Raw genomic sequence first — 19,144 nt, 5'->3', positions numbered from 1 at the left:
ACTCCACATTTCTCTGGCTGTGCCTTCCTCGGTGGACCGATTGCCGAGGCACGAAGAGGCAGGAACGACGCGTAAAATATCCGTAGGAAATGTATCAATGACATGAATTGCGTACCCTATACCCACCCTCTACATGTGCCCATCTATCTTCTTTGGCTCGTACAGCTCCTCCAAGTACTCTTCCTCCTCGGGCGTCAGAGTCTTGCCCTTGGCGGTGATGGCCTGCTCTATCCTGTCCACACTATTGAACCCAATAATGGGCGCCGACACGCGACTGTTGATCCACGCCAGCGCGACGTGCGCCATCGGCCAGTTCCTCTTCTCGGCAATCTCCACGACACGCGCAATGATCTTCTGATCGAGCGCAGACTGGCCCGCCTTGCCCGTCTCCTCCTTGGCGCTGCGCTGGGTGCTGCGAAAGTCCTCTGGCTTGCGGGCGAGATGGCCTCGGCACAGCGGGGCCCAGGGGATCAGGCCGACGCCCGTGTCGTTGCAGAAGCGGTTCATCTCGCGCTCCTCCTCGCGGTACAGGAGATTGTAGTGGTTCTGCATGCTGATGAACTGTGTCCAGCCGTTCTTCTCGGCGACAAACTGCAGGCGCGCAAACTGAGTGGCCCACATGCTCGAGGCGCCAATGTAGCGCACCTTGCCGGACTGGACGAGGTCGTGGAGCGCCTTCATGGTCTCCTCGGGGGACGTCGACTTGTCGAAGCGGTGGATCTGCAAGAGATCAATGTACGGCGTGTCCAGGCGGCGGAGCGAGGCCTCGACCTGGTTGAAGATGGCGGCGCGCGAGAGACCAAAGTTGTTCTGATACTCCTTGCAGGCCTCAAAGGCACCCCGGAGGGCAAAGTGACGGGTTTCTGCTCCTTGATCAGTCTTGTTTCGGGGGCGATAGCTGAGAGAGGGCGGGCGTACCGGGCTCCTCGCCAACACCCCAGTGACACTTGGTCATGACAACCACCTTCTCGCGAGGAATGTTGTACTTCTTGATGGCCTTGCCGACGATCTCTTCAGAGACACCGTTGGAGTACACATTGGCCGTGTCCCATGTGTTCAGGCCACGGTCGTAGGCAGCCTTGAGAAGAGGCAGTGCCTATTTCTGTTAGCCAAGTACTTTCGGGACAGATGTAAGAAACGGCACTGCTCACCTCATCCTCTTCAATGACCCATTCGAGCGTTCGACGGTCGCCAAAGCTCATACATCCAAAGATGGGGTTGGAGATGCGCAGGCCAGATTTGCCGAGCTGACGGTATTCGACCTTGGTGTTGTCGAGTGCCTGCTGCAGGCCTTGGGGGATGTTCTTGGACATTGTCACTATGAGCAAGACCAAACGATAAACTAAGTGTAGAGCGTACTCGATAGCTATGTGAACAGGACCGTCGTGGATGACGTGCTGGCAGCACTTATACTTGTATCCCCACGTTGTAGGGTAACGTGGATGAGGGGCTCCGCGGGGTATGAAGACACCCGCATGTCATTCTTCATTGTTCTGGAGCCTCTGGTCCGTCTATTCCAAGACAATTGTACCTTGGAGGGGACATGTGCTGGATAAAGCTGCCCGATGGTGTCTGATTGGTGCAGAATCAAACGCCTTAATCGCATCGCATCGTTCGGGAGTGTGAATAGCCGTCGGATGTATGTGGCGCCATAAGGCCGACCACAAAACGGAGATAATCAGGGCCCTCAATCATCGTCCAGTCGTCAAACTCCAAGCTCGTCGCATTGAGCCATCCAATCGACAAAGAGATGGCGCAACAGTCTCAGCGCGGTGAGGTTGGCCTGTCGAGGTGAGCAACGTGAACGACAAATCAGCAAGTGGTCCATTGGCCTGTGTGGTTGACGCAAGAAAAATCTAGATCCTCATCACCACCACCATCGAATGATCACCACACAGCAGCCTCAGGACCTGCCGATCATGATCCATCATCCGATCTTCTTGCGCCGGCATCGCAGCCCGTACCATGGCCATTGGCATTGAGGCTGTACACGTCGCACTTCCTGTCCATGTGGAACTCGCGCCTCTTTGAATTCGGTGCGGTCCTCTTCCTGGCCGACATCTTCCCAGGCACCCTCCTGCCCATGTCAGTGTATGCTTTGGTGAGAGGGTTCGCCGCCGTCCTGTTTGCGCAGACGGTGGGATCGTGGGTCGACAAAGGCAACCGACTCCATGTCGTGAGGGCCTCCATCATTGGGCAGCGTGCCTCCGTCATCGCCAGCTGCCTCGTGCTCTGGGCGATGGAGACGAGGGATCTCAGTGAAAAGGCAAAGACGGGCCTGTTTGGAGTGTCCGTCATTCTTTCCTGTGTCGAGAAGCTCATGGCGGTGATGAACACGGTGGCTGTCGAGAGAGACTGGGTCGTCGTCATGACCGAGGACAACACGTACGCCCGACGATGTGAGTGATGACCTCCGTCACAATCTTACATTGAACTGACAGTAGTGCAGTGCTCAATGCTCGGATGAGGCGCATCGATCTCATCTGCAAGCTTGTCGGCCCTTTGGTCATCTCAAACGTGGCCATTGCATCAACCGTCATTGCCATCTACACCACTCTCGCCATGAGTGCCGTCTCCGTGCCCATTGAGTACATCTGCATCGAGCAGGTCTTCCGCTTCTTCCCGGCACTTGCACAGCGCAACATCCCACTGGAGAGCAATGAGGAGCCACGTTCGCTGTGGAAGCGCCTGACGTACCGCGTGCTGCCCATCTCCTCTCTGCCCTTCTATTTCCGCCATCCGGCCTTCATACCCTCCTTCAGTCTCGCGCTGCTCTATCTCACCGTGCTCTCGTTCTCGGGCCAGATGATCACATGGCTGCTGGCTGTTGGCTACACAACGACCTATGTCGGCGTGGCCCGGACTGTGAGCACCGTTCTCGAGCTGTCTGCTACGTGGATCGCGCCGCGCCTGAGCAAGAAGATTGGCGCCGTGCGATGTGGGATATGGAGTCTGTCCTGGCAGATGATCACGTTGACGGCGGGCGTCGCCTGGTACTACGCCGACTTTTTCAGCACTGGCAAGCCGCACCTAATCGCAGCCACCGGGTTGACGCTCTTTGTGGCCCTCAGCCGGGTCGGTCTCTGGGGGTTTGATCTCAGTGCGCAGCTGATTGTACAAGAGGTGTGTCCAGAATATAATTTCCCACGGCTTCTCTTGAGATTGCACACTGACAACGCCCAGGAAGTAGAGGAGTCTCACCGAGGCACCTTTTCAACAGTCGAGGCGGCCTTCCAGAATCTGGCCGAGATGACATCGTATGCATTGACCATTGCATTCTCTCGCCCGGACCAATTTCAGTGGCCCATACTCCCCAGCATAGCCGCAGTGTATGTTTCTGGTGGTCTGTATACGTGGTTCGTCCGCAAGAGAAGGGGCCATCTGCTGCACTTGTCGTGTATCATGGGCGAGAAGGGGTCTTCCCGGCCTGAGAGCGTGGAGCTTGGGCATAGAGCGGCTTGATGAATCTGGCAGACAGTCACCGCGACATCACAGGAAACCTGGTGAACTTGGAATATGTTATTTGATAATACTTTGCCTCATAATCCCGAGTATGAGGACTGACCCAGCGAGGCGCCCTCTTGCGCTGACCTCGTCCCTTTTTGGTAGCCTCATGAATGAACAAACAAGCATTTCCTGACCATGCATCATCATCATCGGAAACATACAAAGGAAAGCGGTGGAAAATGACGAGAAAATGGGTGCATGCGACGCCGCCGCCCGGCCTCGGGCTCCAAACAAACAAGTCCGTCCCCCCTTTCCTTTCTAACCCCGGACAGCAGCACCCAATGCTCCGCCCGTGAACTGTGTCCCACCAGCTTGGCGCTGTGTGTTACCGCCGCCACGGCCACCGCCTCCGCGTCCCCGGGCACCGCCGCGACCGCCGCCTCGGCCTCGCCCAGGCCTGTCAAAGGCATTCGACGAGCCTTGTGTGCGTTGCTCCAGTGTGCGCTCGTTGGTCTCGATGAGCGAGCTGGCCTTGTCGGAGAGGGTGAGCGCCAGCGACTGCAGGCGGCTGAGCTCGACGCCCTTGCGGAAGATGACGTTGGAGGTGACCTGGTCCAGCGAGGCCGAAAGCTCCTCGTGGCTGATCATCTTGCTGATAATGGCAGACACCTTGGTGGGCTCCAGCTCGAACATGGCGCCCAGTGTCTCGACCGACAGCGTGTCGTAAAAGGGGGCGTAGGTGAACAGGTACGTCCGGAGACCCTCCTCCTGGATCTGCTTGGACAGCATGCTCTTGATGTCCTCCGTGTTCGCCATCAGGTCCCAGATCTTGATGTTGTGGATGAAAGTGGTCGACTTCTTCCACTCGCCAGCGGCAAGCGCCTTGGACGCCTGCATCACGTGGTCGCGCGTGTTCTCGGGGGGGCCGGTGAAGATCTGGCGCTCGTGGTACTCCAACATGCGGCGGTAGGTCTTGCTGATAACACGCTTCTTGACGTCGGGCGACGAGCCGGTCTGGGCGAGGAGGGGGATCTCGAGCAGCATGCTGCAGGTGAGGTACACACACTCGAGGAGCTCCAGGTTGATGTGCATGTGGAAGGGGAGCTGGCGCGACTTCTCCAACCTCTCTTGCTCAGGCGAGACCTGGTTGAAGCGTTGCATCATCACACCCTGCGCCAGCAGCTCCTTTTGCCGGCCACTGCCGCAGATCTCCTGCAGAGTGTTCTGGGCATCGTACACGAGGCCCTTGCGGAAGGCACAGAGTCCAACCTGGACGAGTGTGCGGTTGTAGAGGATTTGCGACTGCACGTCGAAGTTGGGGATGTTCTCCTGGAGATGGGACATGAGCATCATGTCGCGAGACTTGTAGTACTCGTTGTGGAGGGCGAGGAAGTAGACCTGGCACAGCATAGCGCGGGCACGGATAATGCCATCGCTGTGGACGAACAGGTAGTTGCAGAGCGTGCCCACCAGGTTGGTGGCGTCGGCGGACGCGGCACGGCCGGTGATGTCGGAGTCGACATCACTGCCGACAGCCTTCCAGCAGTTGTCCTCAAAGACCTTGATGACCTGGGCAGGCTTGAAGTACACGTGCTCGAGACGGCGCATCACAATGCGGTTCACAGTGTCCTGAGACACATCCAGATCGTCTTCCTTGCGCAGGGCTTCGGTGTAGAGGAGTCCTCGGAAGATGATGTTGTATAGGGAGCCCTCGTCCTGCAGGCGCTCAATGTACTCCGAGGTGTGAGGGTCGATGCTCTGCAGCGAGCGGCCCAGCTCATCGTCCAGACGCTCCACAAAGGACACGAGGCTGCCGGCAACCTTGATGTGCTTCTCACCAGGCTGCAGGACGGGAACCTTCTCGTCGTCTTCCCACTCCTCGGCATTCTCGACGACCACGTACTCCTTGTTCTGCTCGAGGATGGTGAACAGAGTCGAAAGTTCCTTCTCAGCAGATTTCCAGTGCTCCACGGGCATGGCGCCTGACGAGCCAGAGGCAAGATCGAAGCGCGAGGATATCAAGGTCAAGAGAACGCGGATTTGCTGGTATGGCGTGTTGGCTGTGGCGTGCAGCTTCTCCAGCACTCCAATCTGCTCGGATCGGTCTGTGTTCTTCTTGCCACGCGTGTCCAGGATCGCACGCAGGTGCTTGAGGATACTCTCGGGGCTGTACTTGACAGTACGGCCACCCTGGGTGACCTCTGTGAAACCTTCCATGTCCTCCTCGGTGGGCTGGGCGATGGGGTCGGATGCCTTGGGGATCTTGACCTTGATGGGGGCCGGCGCGGGCGCCTCCTCCTCGGACGACTCCATAAAGTCATCCTTGTCCGCCCGGTATGCGTCAATGTCCTTCTGGTAGCCCTTGTTGGTCTTCTTGATCTTCTGCTTCATGGCGTTGAGGGCGCGCGCCTGCGTGGCGTTCATCTTCTTGGGCGTGACCTTGGCTTTCGCGAGAGCCTCGTTCATGAAATCCTCGAGCTCAGCAATGGTGCGGATCCATGTCTTGGGTGCCTTGCCCCGGGGGCCTTGCAAACGCTCTACTTGTCGGCTGAGCTTGTCGAATTCTACACAAAAGGCTGTTAGTCGCCTGGTCCAACCCTCGTGATACCGGCCAAGTCGTACCTGCGGAAATCAAAGTCCAGTCTCCATTCTTCTGGCCGTTCTCAATCTGCTTGATCGAGGCATCCAGCTCCTCTGCACGCTTGTCCTTGGCGCTTTTGACGGCTGAGCGTTTGTCGTCGTCGCTGTCTTCACTCTCGGAGCTGGCGTCCTTCAAGAAATAGTCGGCGCCTCCCTTTCCAGCATCATCGTCAGAGGAGTCGGATTCCTCCTCGGATTCCTCCTCGCTCTCGTCCGAGTCGTCATCTGAGTCGTCGTTCCCAGCCAGGAACTTGTTCTGCGGCTTCTTCACCTGCTGCTCGTCGTCGGAAGACTCTTCGGAGCCGTTGATGGACACCTCATCGCCAGAGTCACTCTCGCTGGAGCTCTCCTCTCCACCGCGAAAGAACCTAGACATCTTGGGCGGCTTGTGTGACGGACGTTTCGGCAGGCGCGTTCGATGGTACTTGACGTTCCACGCTCGTCAGGTCAATATTTGGGCCGAAGCGATAACTCGGAGGGGTGCTCGACCGTGGTTTGCCTTGTTCGGTGCGGCGGGGTTGACTCACAGCAACAATCTCGTGAAAAATGCTGATTTTTGGTGGGCAAGTGGGGGCCACCTCCTGGGGCTTCTTGTGGCAGAAAGTACGTACCTGCGCCAGGCGCCGGCGACTCTCTGCCAACGGGCGCACGTTTCTCCGGGCTTCTGCCTACCCTGTATCAGCGCCGGGTGCTGCTTATGTCATGATGATTGAGGCGGCTCCGAGCGGCGTTCCAAAAATCGAACGGCCGTCCGGGAATTCAACGGGACAAATCGCACGCAGCCATAATAGCCCATTTCTCAGCAACAACATTCTGACTCGGTTCAACAGCCAAACCAACAAGCAAGCAACAGCCATGGCGTCAATACGCTGCGCACATGCCTCTTCTACAGCAAAGTCCTTCCTGAGGATTGCTAGTCGCGAGTACTCTTCAGCAGCAACCCGACCGACGCCTGAGTCTGCCCCTCTCGAATTCCTCATCCCACGATGCGCTTCCAAGAGAATGTCGCCACGAGGGACAACCGCCCAGGGAGCCCCAACACTACGAGGATGCACTTTCATGACGCCTATGGACGTTAGGCACTTCTCTGCGTCCCATGCTAGGAAGGCCACAGTTTGTGTGCGGAATCCGTTGAAGGATGAAGATGGCAACGACATGATACTCGAGATCACACCACGGGCAGCAAAGGTTGGTTACGTTCACCTTGTTCGCAGTACAGTAGGCTTACAGAGTACAATAGCGTCTGACAACGATCATGACAAAAGACGCCAACCCGAACCTTGCCCTACGCATCCAAGTCGAGTCAGGCGGCTGCCACGGCTTCCAATATCTCATGAGCTTGGTGACGATCCCACCGCCAGAAGACCCGAAACGAGCCGAGGTGGTACGGGAGGACGACACGATCTTCCAGTTTGCCGAGGATGGCACTGCACCGGTGCCGGAAGCACCAAGAATCATCCTGGACGAGCCATCGTTGGATTTGCTGAAGGGCAGCAAGGTGGACTTTACGCAAGAGTTGATCGGGTCGCAGTTCAAAATCGTGGATAACCCTCTTGCAACGTCCAGCTGCGGCTGCGGCACGAGCTTCGACATTAAGGCATAAATAGACTGTACATTTTTCATCGGCATCAATCATCAACCTACACGGGCGAGTGCACTTGCATATTACGCAAATATCAATGAATCACATTGAAGAACAAGGGACTAGTCACGTAGATGGTAGCTCAGTGTCATTCATCATGGAATCAATTCCAACCTAGGTATTGTCCCTGTTAACGCCGAGCAACCATGCCGAGCCCAATTTTTGTAAAGACCAATCCGTGTCATCATGTGGATAGAAGAAGAAGCAAAAGCTTAGTTCATCTGGCGGATGAGACGGTTGATGGCCTCCTCGCGGTTGCCAAGGTCACCACCCTCGATGAAGTGCTTGAACTTGCGGGGACGGAAGCCACCGTTGGGGTTGCTCAGCTTGAAGGGCCAGAGGAAGTTAGAGGCCTGCTTGAAGTTGGGGCCGACAGTGTAGATCTCGTGGATGAGATCCTCCATGCAGACAATGCCGTACTGGCCGAGGTTCTCCTCGATGATGGCGTTGTCGGTCAGGGCGACGCGCTGCTTGTTGACCTTTCCGTAACCGCGCTTGTAGACGAGCTCCTTGACGGACTTGAGGTTGGGGTAGCCGTAGGCGATCCAGGGCTCGACAACCTTGAGCATCTCCGTGGTGGCCTTGGTGACCTTGATGAAGACACCGTTGTTGATCTGGAGGAGACGCAGGAGCTGGAGGATCTTGCGGGGCTTGGGGGCAATCTTGTTGATACCCTTGATGCGGACGACGAAGATCAGGCGGGCCTCAGCAGGGACGTAGGCAGAGTCGTCGGTGCGGGCAGCGCGGGAGAGGCGGATCTTCTCACGCTCCGCATCGCGGTACTCCTGAACGTACTTCTCAGCACGCTTGAAGATGACCTGGCGCTTGTCCTTGGAGCCCTGATGAAGCTGTTAGCTTGCGTTCGTCACACGCTGATGCAGATGGCAATGTAAATGTGTGCGAGGTGTTGTGTCAGACCCGAAAGAAGGTTAACTTTCAACAGCATTGACGTGTAGTCTAGTTGAAGAAATGTGTTGTGCATCATGTTGCAGTTGGGGAGGCAAGAGTGTGGAGGGGAGTACGTACGGCCTTCTTCTTCTCCTGGGCGGCGGTGCGCTCAGCGCGGGCCTTCTCCTGAGACTTGCGCTTCTTGAGAAGGGTCTCAGGGACCAAGATCTGGTCGTTGGTGGGGACGGTACTGTGGCAGAGATTAGTCTATAGTCCAGCATACGGCCTCTTGTTTGAAGAGGGTCGTATGGAGTAGAGCGCCGGTTGCGAGAATTGCAGCTAGGACATTCTGGCGTTGGCTAACTCGAGATGGATTTGATCGATGAGAGTTCACGGGCTGGAAGGCACAAGTTTCCATGCGCGGACCAGACGTTTTCTCTTAATCGACAACACCCCGAATGCGAATTCAGGAAAAATGGAAGGCTGATGACGGCAGTCCATGGTGTTCTCAACCATGGACACGCAATCGCCGACGATGCATTTTAGAAAGAAGATTGCTCTTCATCTCCAACACCTCAGAATGCCATCTCTCTACCGTCAAGCTGTGTTCCAAGCAGGCACAGATAGAGGGAGGTATCCGAGAAAGGTATCGAGCTGGCGGTCAAGACCTTATCAAGGTTCAATGACTCTGTTCCGCCCAGCGAAGAGGACCACGATAATCTGCGAGGACGGGTTTCGTAACCGGCAATGCTCAATCCATGACCGTCGACACAACAATGGCTCCGTTCAACGAGCGGTAACATACGTAGAAGACATGTTGGCGACGTTCGGCTGGGCGAAAGGTTGTCGGGTTAGTGCAAGGAGTTGTCGGTCGCTTGGAGAAGGGAAGGGGGAAAGATTCAGCAGCTAAAGGTCCGTGAGGAAAAGCGGTGGTGGAGGACTTTTTTCGCAAGTGGTGGGGCCTGTTCCACCAATCCCGTGGCGGCCACTCAAATTTCCCAGCACCTTAGGGTAGGGCTTCACTCATCCCCCACCACAAAATTCCCAGGCCAAATTCGTTGCTGGGAAATATTCTGCCGCGCCCCACCGCCCGCGGGCTCGCAGCCCACCTTCCCACCGGGACCAATTTGGCAGGCATCACGAAATCTCCGGTCTTCGAATTTCCCTTTCCCTCGCAAGCCCAACGTCCCACGAGAAACCAGACGCCCAGCTCATCAACATGCCTCCCAAGAAGGTCGCCCGTGCTCCCCAGGAGAACATCTCCCTGGGCCCCTCTGCCCGCGATGGCGAGCTCGTCTTTGGCGTTGCCCGTATCTTCGCCTCGTTCAACGACACCTTCGTTCACGTCACCGATCTCACGTTCGTCACACCCCATCTCCCCGACCCAGACGAGGTTTCGAGAGAAAGAGAGAAGCTCGGAAGCTAACCAGGTTGATCACAGTGGACGCGAGACCATCACCCGTGTCACTGGTGGCATGAAGGTCAAGGCCGACCGTGACGAGTCCTCCCCCTACGCTGCCATGTTGGCTGCCCAGGACGTCGCCGCCCGCTGCAAGGAGCTCGGCATCAACGCTCTGCACATCAAGATCCGCGCCACCGGAGGTATGTGTCTCCCTGGGACTCGGCCAACGACCAATGGCTAACAAGTACGACAGGTAACAGCACCAAGACCCCCGGCCCCGGTGCCCAGTCCGCTCTCCGTGCCCTCGCCCGTGCCGGCATGAAGATTGGCCGCATTGAGGACGTCACCCCTACCCCCTCCGACTCTACCCGCAGAAAGGGTGGTCGCCGTGGTCGTCGTTTGTAAGCGATCGGCTGCCGGTTGGAAAAGAAAATGGTTGGAGGAACGGCAGCAGCACTCTTGTGTGCTGGTCAGGGTGGACTTATCGCTATCTGGTTTCTCTTGTGGCGTTGAGAAAAAACGCGGAGAACGGCTTTATCGCCTGGTCTCCATTCTACCTCGCCGCGTCATCACGATGCTGGTGGGCTGTAGACAGTTATGAATTCGCCCGTTGAAGGCCCATGAAACGACATTTCCTCCCCTGCCTGGCTCTTGGGTGCCCCGTGATGATAATGATACTCGAGTTCACGTCTTTGTTTGCACACGCACGCTTCCCAATACTGCGCCATGTGGAATCTAAGCAATGTATTCGTGTGACGATGCTTTTAGTGCTGAACCTGATAATCCTGCAATGTACACCAAGTCTAACGCCGCGCTCTAGAATGCATATGTAAAAGGAAATGACCGTGGCCTTCCTATTTGAAGCCTGGCTTCAATGACCACAAGGACCTCCCGTAGCTTCCACGCTGTGAGATCTCTGCGCAGGTCTCGAGAGCCTTCCTGAACTCGGCATTCTGCTTCTCTGTCTTGCAGTATTGGCCAAAATGATCCACCAGCATCTTCGTCACGGCCTTGCCGCCCTGGCGATTGATGAACTCCTTGATCAAGGGGATGAAGTCTTTAGCCTTCAGATTCTGGCTCGCACCGTTGCCGTTGGAGCCCAGGCCCTGGCGCTCAGCGATATTGCTCAGCACACCCGCTGAACTAGGCCCTCCTCTCCTCCTGTTCGCTGGCCGTTGCCCAACTTCACCCGTCCAGGTGAGCTGGCCGATGGGAACCCTGTCCGCCTCGCGACTCGCGCGCTGCAGGTGAGCTGCCGCTGCCCGGCTCTCGTCTTTCGCAGCTTGGCGAAGATCTTTGATATCGGGAGCAACGCCCTTGCCACTGACAATGGTTTCATGATCGTATGCGCTGCCCACAGTTCGCGCGAAGATGCCTTCAAGCATCCGCTTCTCGTCATGGACAGATTTGGTCTCCTTGAACTCTTCCACGGTGGCGACTCCATTCATTTTGTCGAGAGCCTCCTTTTCATGGTCCTGGTCCGCTGCGGTCTTGCCCTCACCAGCGTCGGCCCCCTTGTTTGACTGCTCTGTGGAACTCTGGAGGTCAATCTCGGCGCCCTGGAAATGAACACCCCGTTGACCCGGAGCTGCATCGCCGGGTGTAAAGCTGAAAAGATCGTACAGGTCAGACAAGTCATACGAGCTGCGCTGTTTGGGGTCTTTCAAAACTTTGTTGGTCATGAACTGCTTGAAGATCTGGCGGTGATAGATCTTCTCCTCGATGGTGCCCTCGGTCATGAGGCGGTAGATCTTGACGGGTTTCGTCTGACCAAGACGCCAGGCGCGCTCGCGAGCTTGGAGGTCTGTGGAGGGGTTCCAGTCGGGGTCAAAAATGATGATGCGGTCGGCGCCCGTCAGGTTCGTTCCTAGGCCACCTGTGCGTGTAGTCATGAGGAAGACGTGTATCTCTGGGGTTTCGTTGAACTTGTCAATCATGTCCTGGCGCTGGTCGATGGGTGTATCGCCATCCATGCGCACATAACTTATGCCACATTCGCGAATGCACTTTTCAATAATGTCAAGCATCTGTTTGCCCTGGGAGAAGAGGAGCGTTTTGTGCCCATTGGGGATCATGACCTTGGTCAAAAGGTCTTTGGTGAGTTGCAGTTTGGCAGACATCCGGGGACTGCCGTAGTCATAGCCCTGCTTGCCGCTCTTGCTCTTGTCTAGAAGGTCTGGGTGGTTGCAAATCTTGCGCAGAATGTCGATACCGTACAATGATTGCCGGCGTTTATCGAGAATGGCCGAAACCTCGTCCGATTTGAGGAATTCCTCGTACGCCTTTCGCTGTCCATCTGCGAGCTTGCAGAACAGCACTTGTTCGGTCTTTGGCGGTAGATCGGCGGCGACATCAATCTTCAGTCGCTGCAGTAAGTATTTGCTGATGGAGTCTTTGAGGATCTCGGCCCGCTGCTCAGCTTGAACGACTTGGAAATTGGACGCATTCGCGTAGCCGCCTTGCTTGATGGGAATTTCAAACTGCTCTCGAAATTCCATCAAGTTCCCGAGACGCATCGGTGAGATGAAGTCGAACAGTGACCAGAGTTCCGTCAGGTTGTTCTGCACAGGGGTGCCGGAAAGGATGATGCGATTCCGGGTGTAGAGCTGCTTGCAGGTGATAGTAATCTCAGCGTTTGGATTGCGAATCTTGTGACCTTCGTCGAGAACCGCATACTCCCACTCGACGCTCTGCAACTCGTCCGCATACGTCTGCAAGCCGGTATACGTTGTGACAAGAACGTGACCCTTTTCAACGACGCTGTTGACGATTCTTCGGACAGCTTTCGCACTGGCACCCATTCTAGAGCCCTTCTTCATGGTGTCCAGGTCAAACTCATCCTCACGCTCGGGATTCATCATCCCACTGCCGGAGGAATGCAGGATGGAGACTCTGAGAGGCGGCCACCAACGATGGAACTCGGTAACCCACTGTCGTAGCAGGGTCGCGGGCGCTGCAATGAGGACGGGCCTTTTCAGTTTCTTGCTGTAGTGCAGCGCCGCGATCAGTGCTATCAGCTGTACGGTCTTGCCGAGGCCCATCTCGTCGCCAATGATGCCACCGACCTGCTGCTTGTAGAGCTCGACGAGCCACTGCACGCCAGTACGTTGGTAGCCAAACAGTGTAGAGTAGATGTCGCCGGGCAGTTTGATGCCATCGTCGATCATGTGATCAGGCTTATCGGGGGCTGGCTTGAACCACTCCTTCACTCCAGGATCGCTCTCGTAGCCGTCCTGCTCTGTCCCCTGACGTCTCGATCGTCGCGCCTGGCTGCGTCTGGTGACCCAATCCTTGAGTCGCTTCTTGTAGATTGATTCGTTTCCGTCATCCAGCCTGCTGAGGTCCACGACGTTTGCATCTCGGGCTTTTGCCGTGGCTTTTGTCTTGCGCTTCTGCTCTCGAACCAGGTCATCCTCGTTGCCTTGCTGCCATATGCCCACATCGGCATCAGCATCGGACGATTCAGCATCACTTGGCACGAATTCCGCGTTCGGGCTCGAATCTGTCTCTTTTCTTTGCTTTTTTCTCGGGCGCATGCCAAATTCATTCTGGGCAACCGTCGTCGTGTCGTCCGGCTTTCTCTTCTCCCGGGCAGCCTCCTCTGCAAAGCCTGGTCGACGTAGTTGTACGTGTGATACTGGTCCTTCGTCATCTCCCTCATCTAGATCTTTAGTCGCAGCGTCGTCTTCAGCATCCAAAATAGCGCCGGCCAAATCGCCTTCCATTGCAACGGGGCGTGGCCCGCCAACACTCGCGAAAGGTGTGATCTTTCCAGTCCGCACCAAGAAGTCGCGCTTGCTCTCTCCTGGGTGTCTCTGTGATTTCCCGCCTTGCTCTTCGACGGCGACTTCTTCGTTGCGCTTCTTCATGCGCGATTCAAAGTCGGCAATGTCACTGTCCAGTTGCCGGATCTCAGTCTCCAGGTCGTCGATGACTGGTTGTATTTGCCGAGTCTTGTAGGGGTTGTTGACCCATTTCCTGAGCTCTATTTTCTCTTTGTCTAGTTTATTTTGCACCCGCTGGCGAGTTGCTTTGAGCTTGTCGATGCGATTCTGATCCTTCTTGTCCTCCTGCTCCGCCAAAACTGCGTTGGCTTGCGCGGTGATATCGCGCTCCAAGTCATCTTGGTCTCTGACGGTGCCAGCCAGGTCCCGCAAAGCGTCGTCTTCGTTCATGCCAGCTACCTGAGGCGTGGGTGCTGCATCTTCGGGTTTGGACTCTTCCCGAGCCAGCTTGGCGATTCTGGAGGTGATATCGCCCTGGCCCTCGCCAGAATCTGTCTTCTCGTTGTCGGAGGCCATGGCGACTTCCGAGGAGCGTTCTTCTATGCGAGTGCAACACTGGAGACTGGGCGTTGAGGCTCGAGCCAAGAAGCGGCGCAGCAGAATATGAATACCAATCTGCTGTTCTACCGCATGGCTTCCCCTAGTGTCGATCAAGTCGCGACCGCCCTTTGTCGGGTGTGGAAGCGATGAACGATGGTGGAAGTCGACCGTGAATTTGTAAGTGTAAGTGAAAAAGGCTGACAGTGATGATTGATGACGCATCGGGCGATTTGCAGGGAGAAGCCAAAAGAGGTAACGCTCGCTGCACAAGTCTGTGCATAAGCCTGGTGCCTGGCGGCCGGCAGAAGGCCTTCAGTGATTGGCTGCGGGTCATGTGCATAACTTGTGCATCTTCACCACCTGCAGATGAAGGCGGCACTTCAACGACAACTGAACAAACATTGAACATGGGCGTCTGACTTTCTGAAGGAGTTGAGGACTGCTTACACAGAGGCCACCAATGGCTTCCTCTGTCGCCCTCGCCTCGAGTAGACTTCGCCTTGGAATGCTGAAAATAAGGAGCTCTGTGGTTGTCGTCTCACGACCTTACTCCAGAAGCCACACATACTCCAGCGCGTCAAGATCACAGTATGTGGCCGCAAGACCCCATCCGTCATCTCCGCAGCCACCATGGCTCTCTCGCATTCTCAAAGATACCAGTTCACCTCCCAAAGTCTACTCATGGTCGCCCAGGCCTCTTCCAGCCTCCCACAGCTCAGATCCAAGGAGAATACACATTCTTGGCGTCGGGAACATGGGACGCCTCTACGCGTCTCATCTCAGGAAACACGCAGAGCTACCGCCAGTTACCTTGGTCCTCCATCGACCAGATCTCCTGAAAACGTGGACAAGCAATCCCGGGATCGAGATCACCCGCCCTGACGGGCTCGTCGAGAGAACCACCGCTGGTCTGGACGTAGAGTACTGGACGACATCGCCGCCTGAGCACGGGTACTCAAGGGAGATCTCCCCGGTGAGAAATCTCATCATCGCCACAAAAGCGTCAGTCGCCCTACCCGAAGCTGATAAGCTCCGTGGCTATCTCGACGCGCAGAGCACCGTCGCCTTTGCGCAGAATGGCATGTCCAAGCTGTGGCCACCCCACGGCGCCATGTACACATCCCACCGCTACGGCGAGGAGCACACGCCGAACTTTGCCCACTGCATCACTACGCACGGCGTCATCTCGCTGGGCGATTTCAGGTCGAGACACGCCTCGCTGGCTGACGCGAAGGCAGGTCTCGTCCTCCCGGGGGCCAGGGCGGCCGAGGCAGAGTACCTGCTGGACACGATCACCTCTGCCCCGGGTTTGCTCTCGAGGAGGGTCGACAGGCAAGACTTGTGGGTGTTGCAGTTGGAGAAGCTGGTGGTCAACTCCATCATCAATCCTCTGACGGCCATCCTTCGACAGAAGAATGGCGTGCTCTTTGACGACGAGCAAGGCATCCTGTCACGCGTCATGGACAGGTTGCTCCACGAGACGTGTGCCGTCTATCAATCTCTGCTGCAGCACGACAGTACGACACCACTTCTGGCGTCGGAGGCTGGCGACGTGGATGCTGCGAGGGAAATACTCTCAGAGCGATTCCGGTTCGAGAACTTGAAATCCATGCTCTGGAGCGTTGGCTATCGCGTCGGCGAGAACTCGAGCTCCATGCTGCAGGACGTCCAAGCCGGCAAGAGCACCGAGATTCGTGATTTCAATGGCTGGATTGTCGACATGGCCAGCTTCCTTGGCGGCGGTCTTGACACGTTGGCAAATCAGCGCCTGATCGACTTGGTGGAGGATGGCCAAGTACTGGACGCACTTGCGCTCGCTGACAGGGTCCTGTCAAGATGACAGTTCCAACGATAAATGACTTGACATGTACGGTGATCCACAAAGTTCATCTATTCGAAATGTGCCAGGCAGCCAAGCTGATGAATTCTTTGATTAACTGAATCTTGTACTGTGCTCGAACTTCGCCTCTATTACACATTGTTCCCTAAGCACCTCCCCATACGTCCTGTACTTTTCCGATACTAATAAGCAAGTCCTCCATTACTCTCCAGATTCCTTCACCTGGTATTGATTACAACCGCGCACGCTCCGTTGCCCAAACTCTATTATCAATCACGCCAAATACCATTACATGTTGCCAAACAGAAACCATTACCTCCGCCGCTGCAGATCAATATTAAAACAACAAAACCCCCCACGACAACGTCCGAAAAGAAAATGTTAAAAGAAAGATTGTTGTGCCAACCAGCCCAGTCTGGCGTTGAACGCACCGAAAAGCGCCCGCCCCCCCTTCGTGTCCACGTGAGCGTGAGCCTGTATGTGTAGTGTCTGTATTTAATATAAAGCAGTGTAGCGTAGATCATTCGCATGATCCATGTCGTCGTGATTCGTCGTGATTCATGGACGGAATTAGGAAATACGGGCGTATGGTGGTGCGACGCCTCGTGCGCAACGGTCTGGTCGATGTCTCAAGCTTGTGTGTGGTATCATATCACTCTTCAGCCCAGGGGCACGTGGGCGTACAGTGTCTCGGTCGGCTCCACGAGTGAGGTCTCGACCTCCTCGGGCGAGGAGGCGAGCTCTTCGTACTTTGTCTCGCCGTGCTCCCCCAGGACATGTAGTTCCTCGGCTCTTTCACGGCAGGCCGCCGGCGTGAACCCAGGTCCCAGCTTCGTGGAGACGATGCGCCACTTCTCCTGTTCGTAGTCGTTCAACGCCGCGCGGAGCTTTTCATCCTGCGCTTGTTAGTATCACCAAAACAACCCAAGCAGGACAAAGAGATACCATACCATGTCCGGATTCCACTGCTTGGTCTTGGCCTTGAGCTTGGTGCAGTAGCGCACCTGCAGAGTCCCCGAAGAGCGGCCAGGGAAGAAGTCGGCGATTTGCTTCCACGTCAGGTTTTTCTGCTCCTTGAGCTCTATGAGCAGTTGATCGTCTTCGGCCGTGAACTTGAGCTTGGGTCCCTTGGGTCGGGGCGCCGGCTCCGGCATCCCCTCCTGCCCAACGACACTGGGCGCGCCACCAATGTCCTCGCGGCGCATCATCTTGGCCGAGGGCTCGGAATCGGGCAGACGGTGGTGGTGGTGCGTGGGATGCGAGAGAGACAGGCTTGCCGTGCCAGCGGCCTGTGCGTATGTCTGCCCCAGATGCGCCTGGTGTAGGCCAGCGAGGTTGACATGACCCATCTGGTGCAAGCCGTGGAGGGGGACATCGAGACTGTCGGATCGTGGTCTCTTGAGGCTGTTGGGGACCTGATGGGCCTGCGGTTGCGTGGAAGGAGGCATGTGCTGATACATGGGGCTAATCATCCCGCCAGAGGTCTCGTAGTGACTCGGTTCGATTCGAGCATGACCCATGCGGGTCGCGTCCATCATCAGGTGTGGCGGATGCTGATGGTGGTGATGCTGGTGATGGCTATGCGCTGCCGCCGAAACGGCTCCTCCTGCTTGCACTTGGGGGAGGCCATGGGGACTGCCGTGGGCTCCGTCGTGCTGCAAGACGCCATGTTCTCCTTGGTGCTGTACTGGGTGCCTGTACTGTTGCGGTTGCGTGTACTGCTGTTGGTGGTGGTGCTGCTGCTGCTGCTGTTGATGGTGTTGCTGCTGCTGCTGATGGTGCTGCTGATGGCTGGGCGAGACGTAGCCCGGATGGTGCTGGCTTGACGTCGCCATGTGGTCCCCGTGGTCGTGGTAGTCCACATGGTGTCCGATGCTGGTGTAGTCGCCCGCCACCCTCGCGTCGACACATGGGACCTGCCCGAGCGCGGCGCCCGAGGTGGTCGCTACAGCGTGGGATGGAATGATCAAACGATTCGGTGCCCTCTCGGGCAACGCAAAAGGGTAATTTTGGGGGGGAAGGGCGAGCACCTTGAGTTGTGTGGTGCGCCGGGTCGGGGTTCGATGCCGCCCAACGTCGTCCGCCCTGTCTATATAGCTGCGCCGATATAGGCTCGCCGGAGCAGCCCACGCGAGCGCTTCGCGAGAGTGAGCACGAACGCGTTCGGGGAAGCTCCCTCGGAATACTAGCACTCATGTGCCTGAAACGTCAAGGCCGTGCTGTCTGAACTTCTGAACCCGGGAACTGGTTGCTGCCGAAAAGGAAACTTGTCAGGAGAGCGAAAGTGGTGTTTGAGATGATGCTATCCGTAGAGAAGCCGGAGACGTGTCGATGGATGGGCTGCTTGCCTGGGCTGGGCTTGTAGTATGCCGTTTCAGATGCGGCCCTATGATCCAATCCTGCGTTCTCAAGTGACGGAAATGTCGACAGTGGTGAAATGGTTAAACGAGTGACGGTGGGCAGTGGTGTAAGCGTTCAAGAGTGAGTGAACGGCAGGTTCAACGTCGCATATTGGAGAGATACCTTTTGCTGCTTGCTTCAGGAGAAAGAAGGAAGAGAGGGCACCAGGATGGTATATGTGTAAAGGGCGATATCAGCTCGCAGATATCCCCACGATGGCTGAGAGGATCCCCTTGACACCATGCACGCCGACAGACAGGCCCATGGATGACCAAGATGGCGCCAAGGTCAGCATTGGGAACATATCTCGGTGGTCTGCCTTCCCGCCGGGTTTGTGATGCCGGTTTTAGCAACAAGGTACCTACATACGTAGTGTACAGTAAATCGCCGCCCGACTAGGACCCCTGAAGCTCCCCATGGCATGATGCAACCGGGGGGGGGGGGGGGGGGGGGGGCAAAAATAGTTTGAGCAGTGGAATGTATTTAGGACAACGAAAGGGGGGGAAAATAAAAAAAATGTGAACAATAAAAAAAAGCGAATTTCGATTGAAGGGTGGGTG

At 56.4% G+C, this 19,144-nt stretch overlaps 9 protein-coding genes across 9 annotated transcripts; 4 read left to right on the top strand and 5 right to left on the bottom strand.

Moving 5' to 3' along the window:
• Window positions 1-129: 129 nt before the first annotated feature.
• On the bottom strand, window positions 130-1,313 carry F5Z01DRAFT_682389 (NADP-dependent oxidoreductase domain-containing protein; the record flags this gene model as incomplete). Its single annotated transcript, XM_046265760.1, has 3 exons — window positions 130-863; window positions 919-1,096; window positions 1,152-1,313. The coding sequence occupies 3 exons, from the start codon at window positions 1,311-1,313 to the stop codon at window positions 130-132; spliced, it is 1,074 nt and encodes a 357-aa protein (XP_046116742.1).
• Window positions 1,314-2,008: 695 nt separating this feature from the next.
• F5Z01DRAFT_675621 (Ferroporti-1) lies at window positions 2,009-3,462 on the top strand (the record flags this gene model as incomplete). The annotated part of the gene is made up of 3 exons (XM_046265167.1): window positions 2,009-2,399; window positions 2,450-3,123; window positions 3,184-3,462. The coding sequence occupies 3 exons, from the start codon at window positions 2,009-2,011 to the stop codon at window positions 3,460-3,462; spliced, it is 1,344 nt and encodes a 447-aa protein (XP_046116741.1).
• A 303-nt stretch (window positions 3,463-3,765) lies between these two features.
• Window positions 3,766-6,463, bottom strand: F5Z01DRAFT_675620 (eukaryotic translation initiation factor 3; the record flags this gene model as incomplete). Its single annotated transcript, XM_046265166.1, has 2 exons — window positions 3,766-6,011; window positions 6,070-6,463. 2 exons carry the CDS (start codon window positions 6,461-6,463, stop codon window positions 3,766-3,768), a joined length of 2,640 nt encoding a protein of 879 aa, XP_046116740.1.
• A 479-nt stretch (window positions 6,464-6,942) lies between these two features.
• Window positions 6,943-7,690, top strand: F5Z01DRAFT_675619 (putative iron-sulfur cluster assembly accessory protein Isa2; the record flags this gene model as incomplete). Its single annotated transcript, XM_046265165.1, has 2 exons — window positions 6,943-7,275; window positions 7,328-7,690. The coding sequence occupies 2 exons, from the start codon at window positions 6,943-6,945 to the stop codon at window positions 7,688-7,690; spliced, it is 696 nt and encodes a 231-aa protein (XP_046116739.1).
• A 124-nt stretch (window positions 7,691-7,814) lies between these two features.
• On the bottom strand, window positions 7,815-9,537 carry F5Z01DRAFT_659528 (60S ribosomal protein L7). Its single transcript, XM_046263778.1, has 3 exons — window positions 9,423-9,537; window positions 8,756-8,867; window positions 7,815-8,568 (listed from the first exon to the last, which is right to left on the bottom strand). The coding sequence occupies exons 1-3, from the start codon at window positions 9,431-9,433 to the stop codon at window positions 7,942-7,944; spliced, it is 750 nt and encodes a 249-aa protein (XP_046116738.1). The 5' UTR covers window positions 9,434-9,537; the 3' UTR covers window positions 7,815-7,941.
• Window positions 9,538-9,701: 164 nt separating this feature from the next.
• Window positions 9,702-10,649, top strand: F5Z01DRAFT_186755 (ribosomal protein S11-domain-containing protein). The gene is made up of 3 exons (XM_046257978.1): window positions 9,702-9,976; window positions 10,059-10,219; window positions 10,273-10,649. The coding sequence occupies exons 1-3, from the start codon at window positions 9,837-9,839 to the stop codon at window positions 10,422-10,424; spliced, it is 453 nt and encodes a 150-aa protein (XP_046116737.1). The 5' UTR covers window positions 9,702-9,836; the 3' UTR covers window positions 10,425-10,649.
• On the bottom strand, window positions 10,485-14,551 carry F5Z01DRAFT_187073 (SNF2 family N-terminal domain-containing protein). The gene has a single exon (XM_046257980.1). It carries the CDS (start codon window positions 14,318-14,320, stop codon window positions 10,874-10,876), a length of 3,447 nt encoding a protein of 1,148 aa, XP_046116736.1. The 5' UTR covers window positions 14,321-14,551; the 3' UTR covers window positions 10,485-10,873.
• Window positions 14,552-14,710: 159 nt separating this feature from the next.
• On the top strand, window positions 14,711-16,260 carry F5Z01DRAFT_659522 (ketopantoate reductase PanE/ApbA C terminal-domain-containing protein). Its single transcript, XM_046263777.1, has one exon. The coding sequence runs from the start codon at window positions 14,805-14,807 to the stop codon at window positions 16,182-16,184; it is 1,380 nt and encodes a 459-aa protein (XP_046116735.1). The 5' UTR covers window positions 14,711-14,804; the 3' UTR covers window positions 16,185-16,260.
• Window positions 16,261-16,843: 583 nt separating this feature from the next.
• F5Z01DRAFT_637975 (uncharacterized protein) lies at window positions 16,844-18,019 on the bottom strand (the record flags this gene model as incomplete). The annotated part of the gene is made up of 2 exons (XM_046262325.1): window positions 16,844-17,080; window positions 17,135-18,019. The coding sequence occupies 2 exons, from the start codon at window positions 18,017-18,019 to the stop codon at window positions 16,844-16,846; spliced, it is 1,122 nt and encodes a 373-aa protein (XP_046116734.1).
• Between the last annotated feature and the right edge of the window lie 1,125 nt (window positions 18,020-19,144).

Source organism: Emericellopsis atlantica, assembly GCF_019669845.1.
Source record: "Emericellopsis atlantica unplaced genomic scaffold F5Z01scaffold_19, whole genome shotgun sequence".
NCBI classification, from domain to species: domain Eukaryota; kingdom Fungi; phylum Ascomycota; class Sordariomycetes; order Hypocreales; family Bionectriaceae; genus Emericellopsis; species Emericellopsis atlantica.
This window is presented reverse-complemented; position numbering and strand designations above follow the sequence as displayed.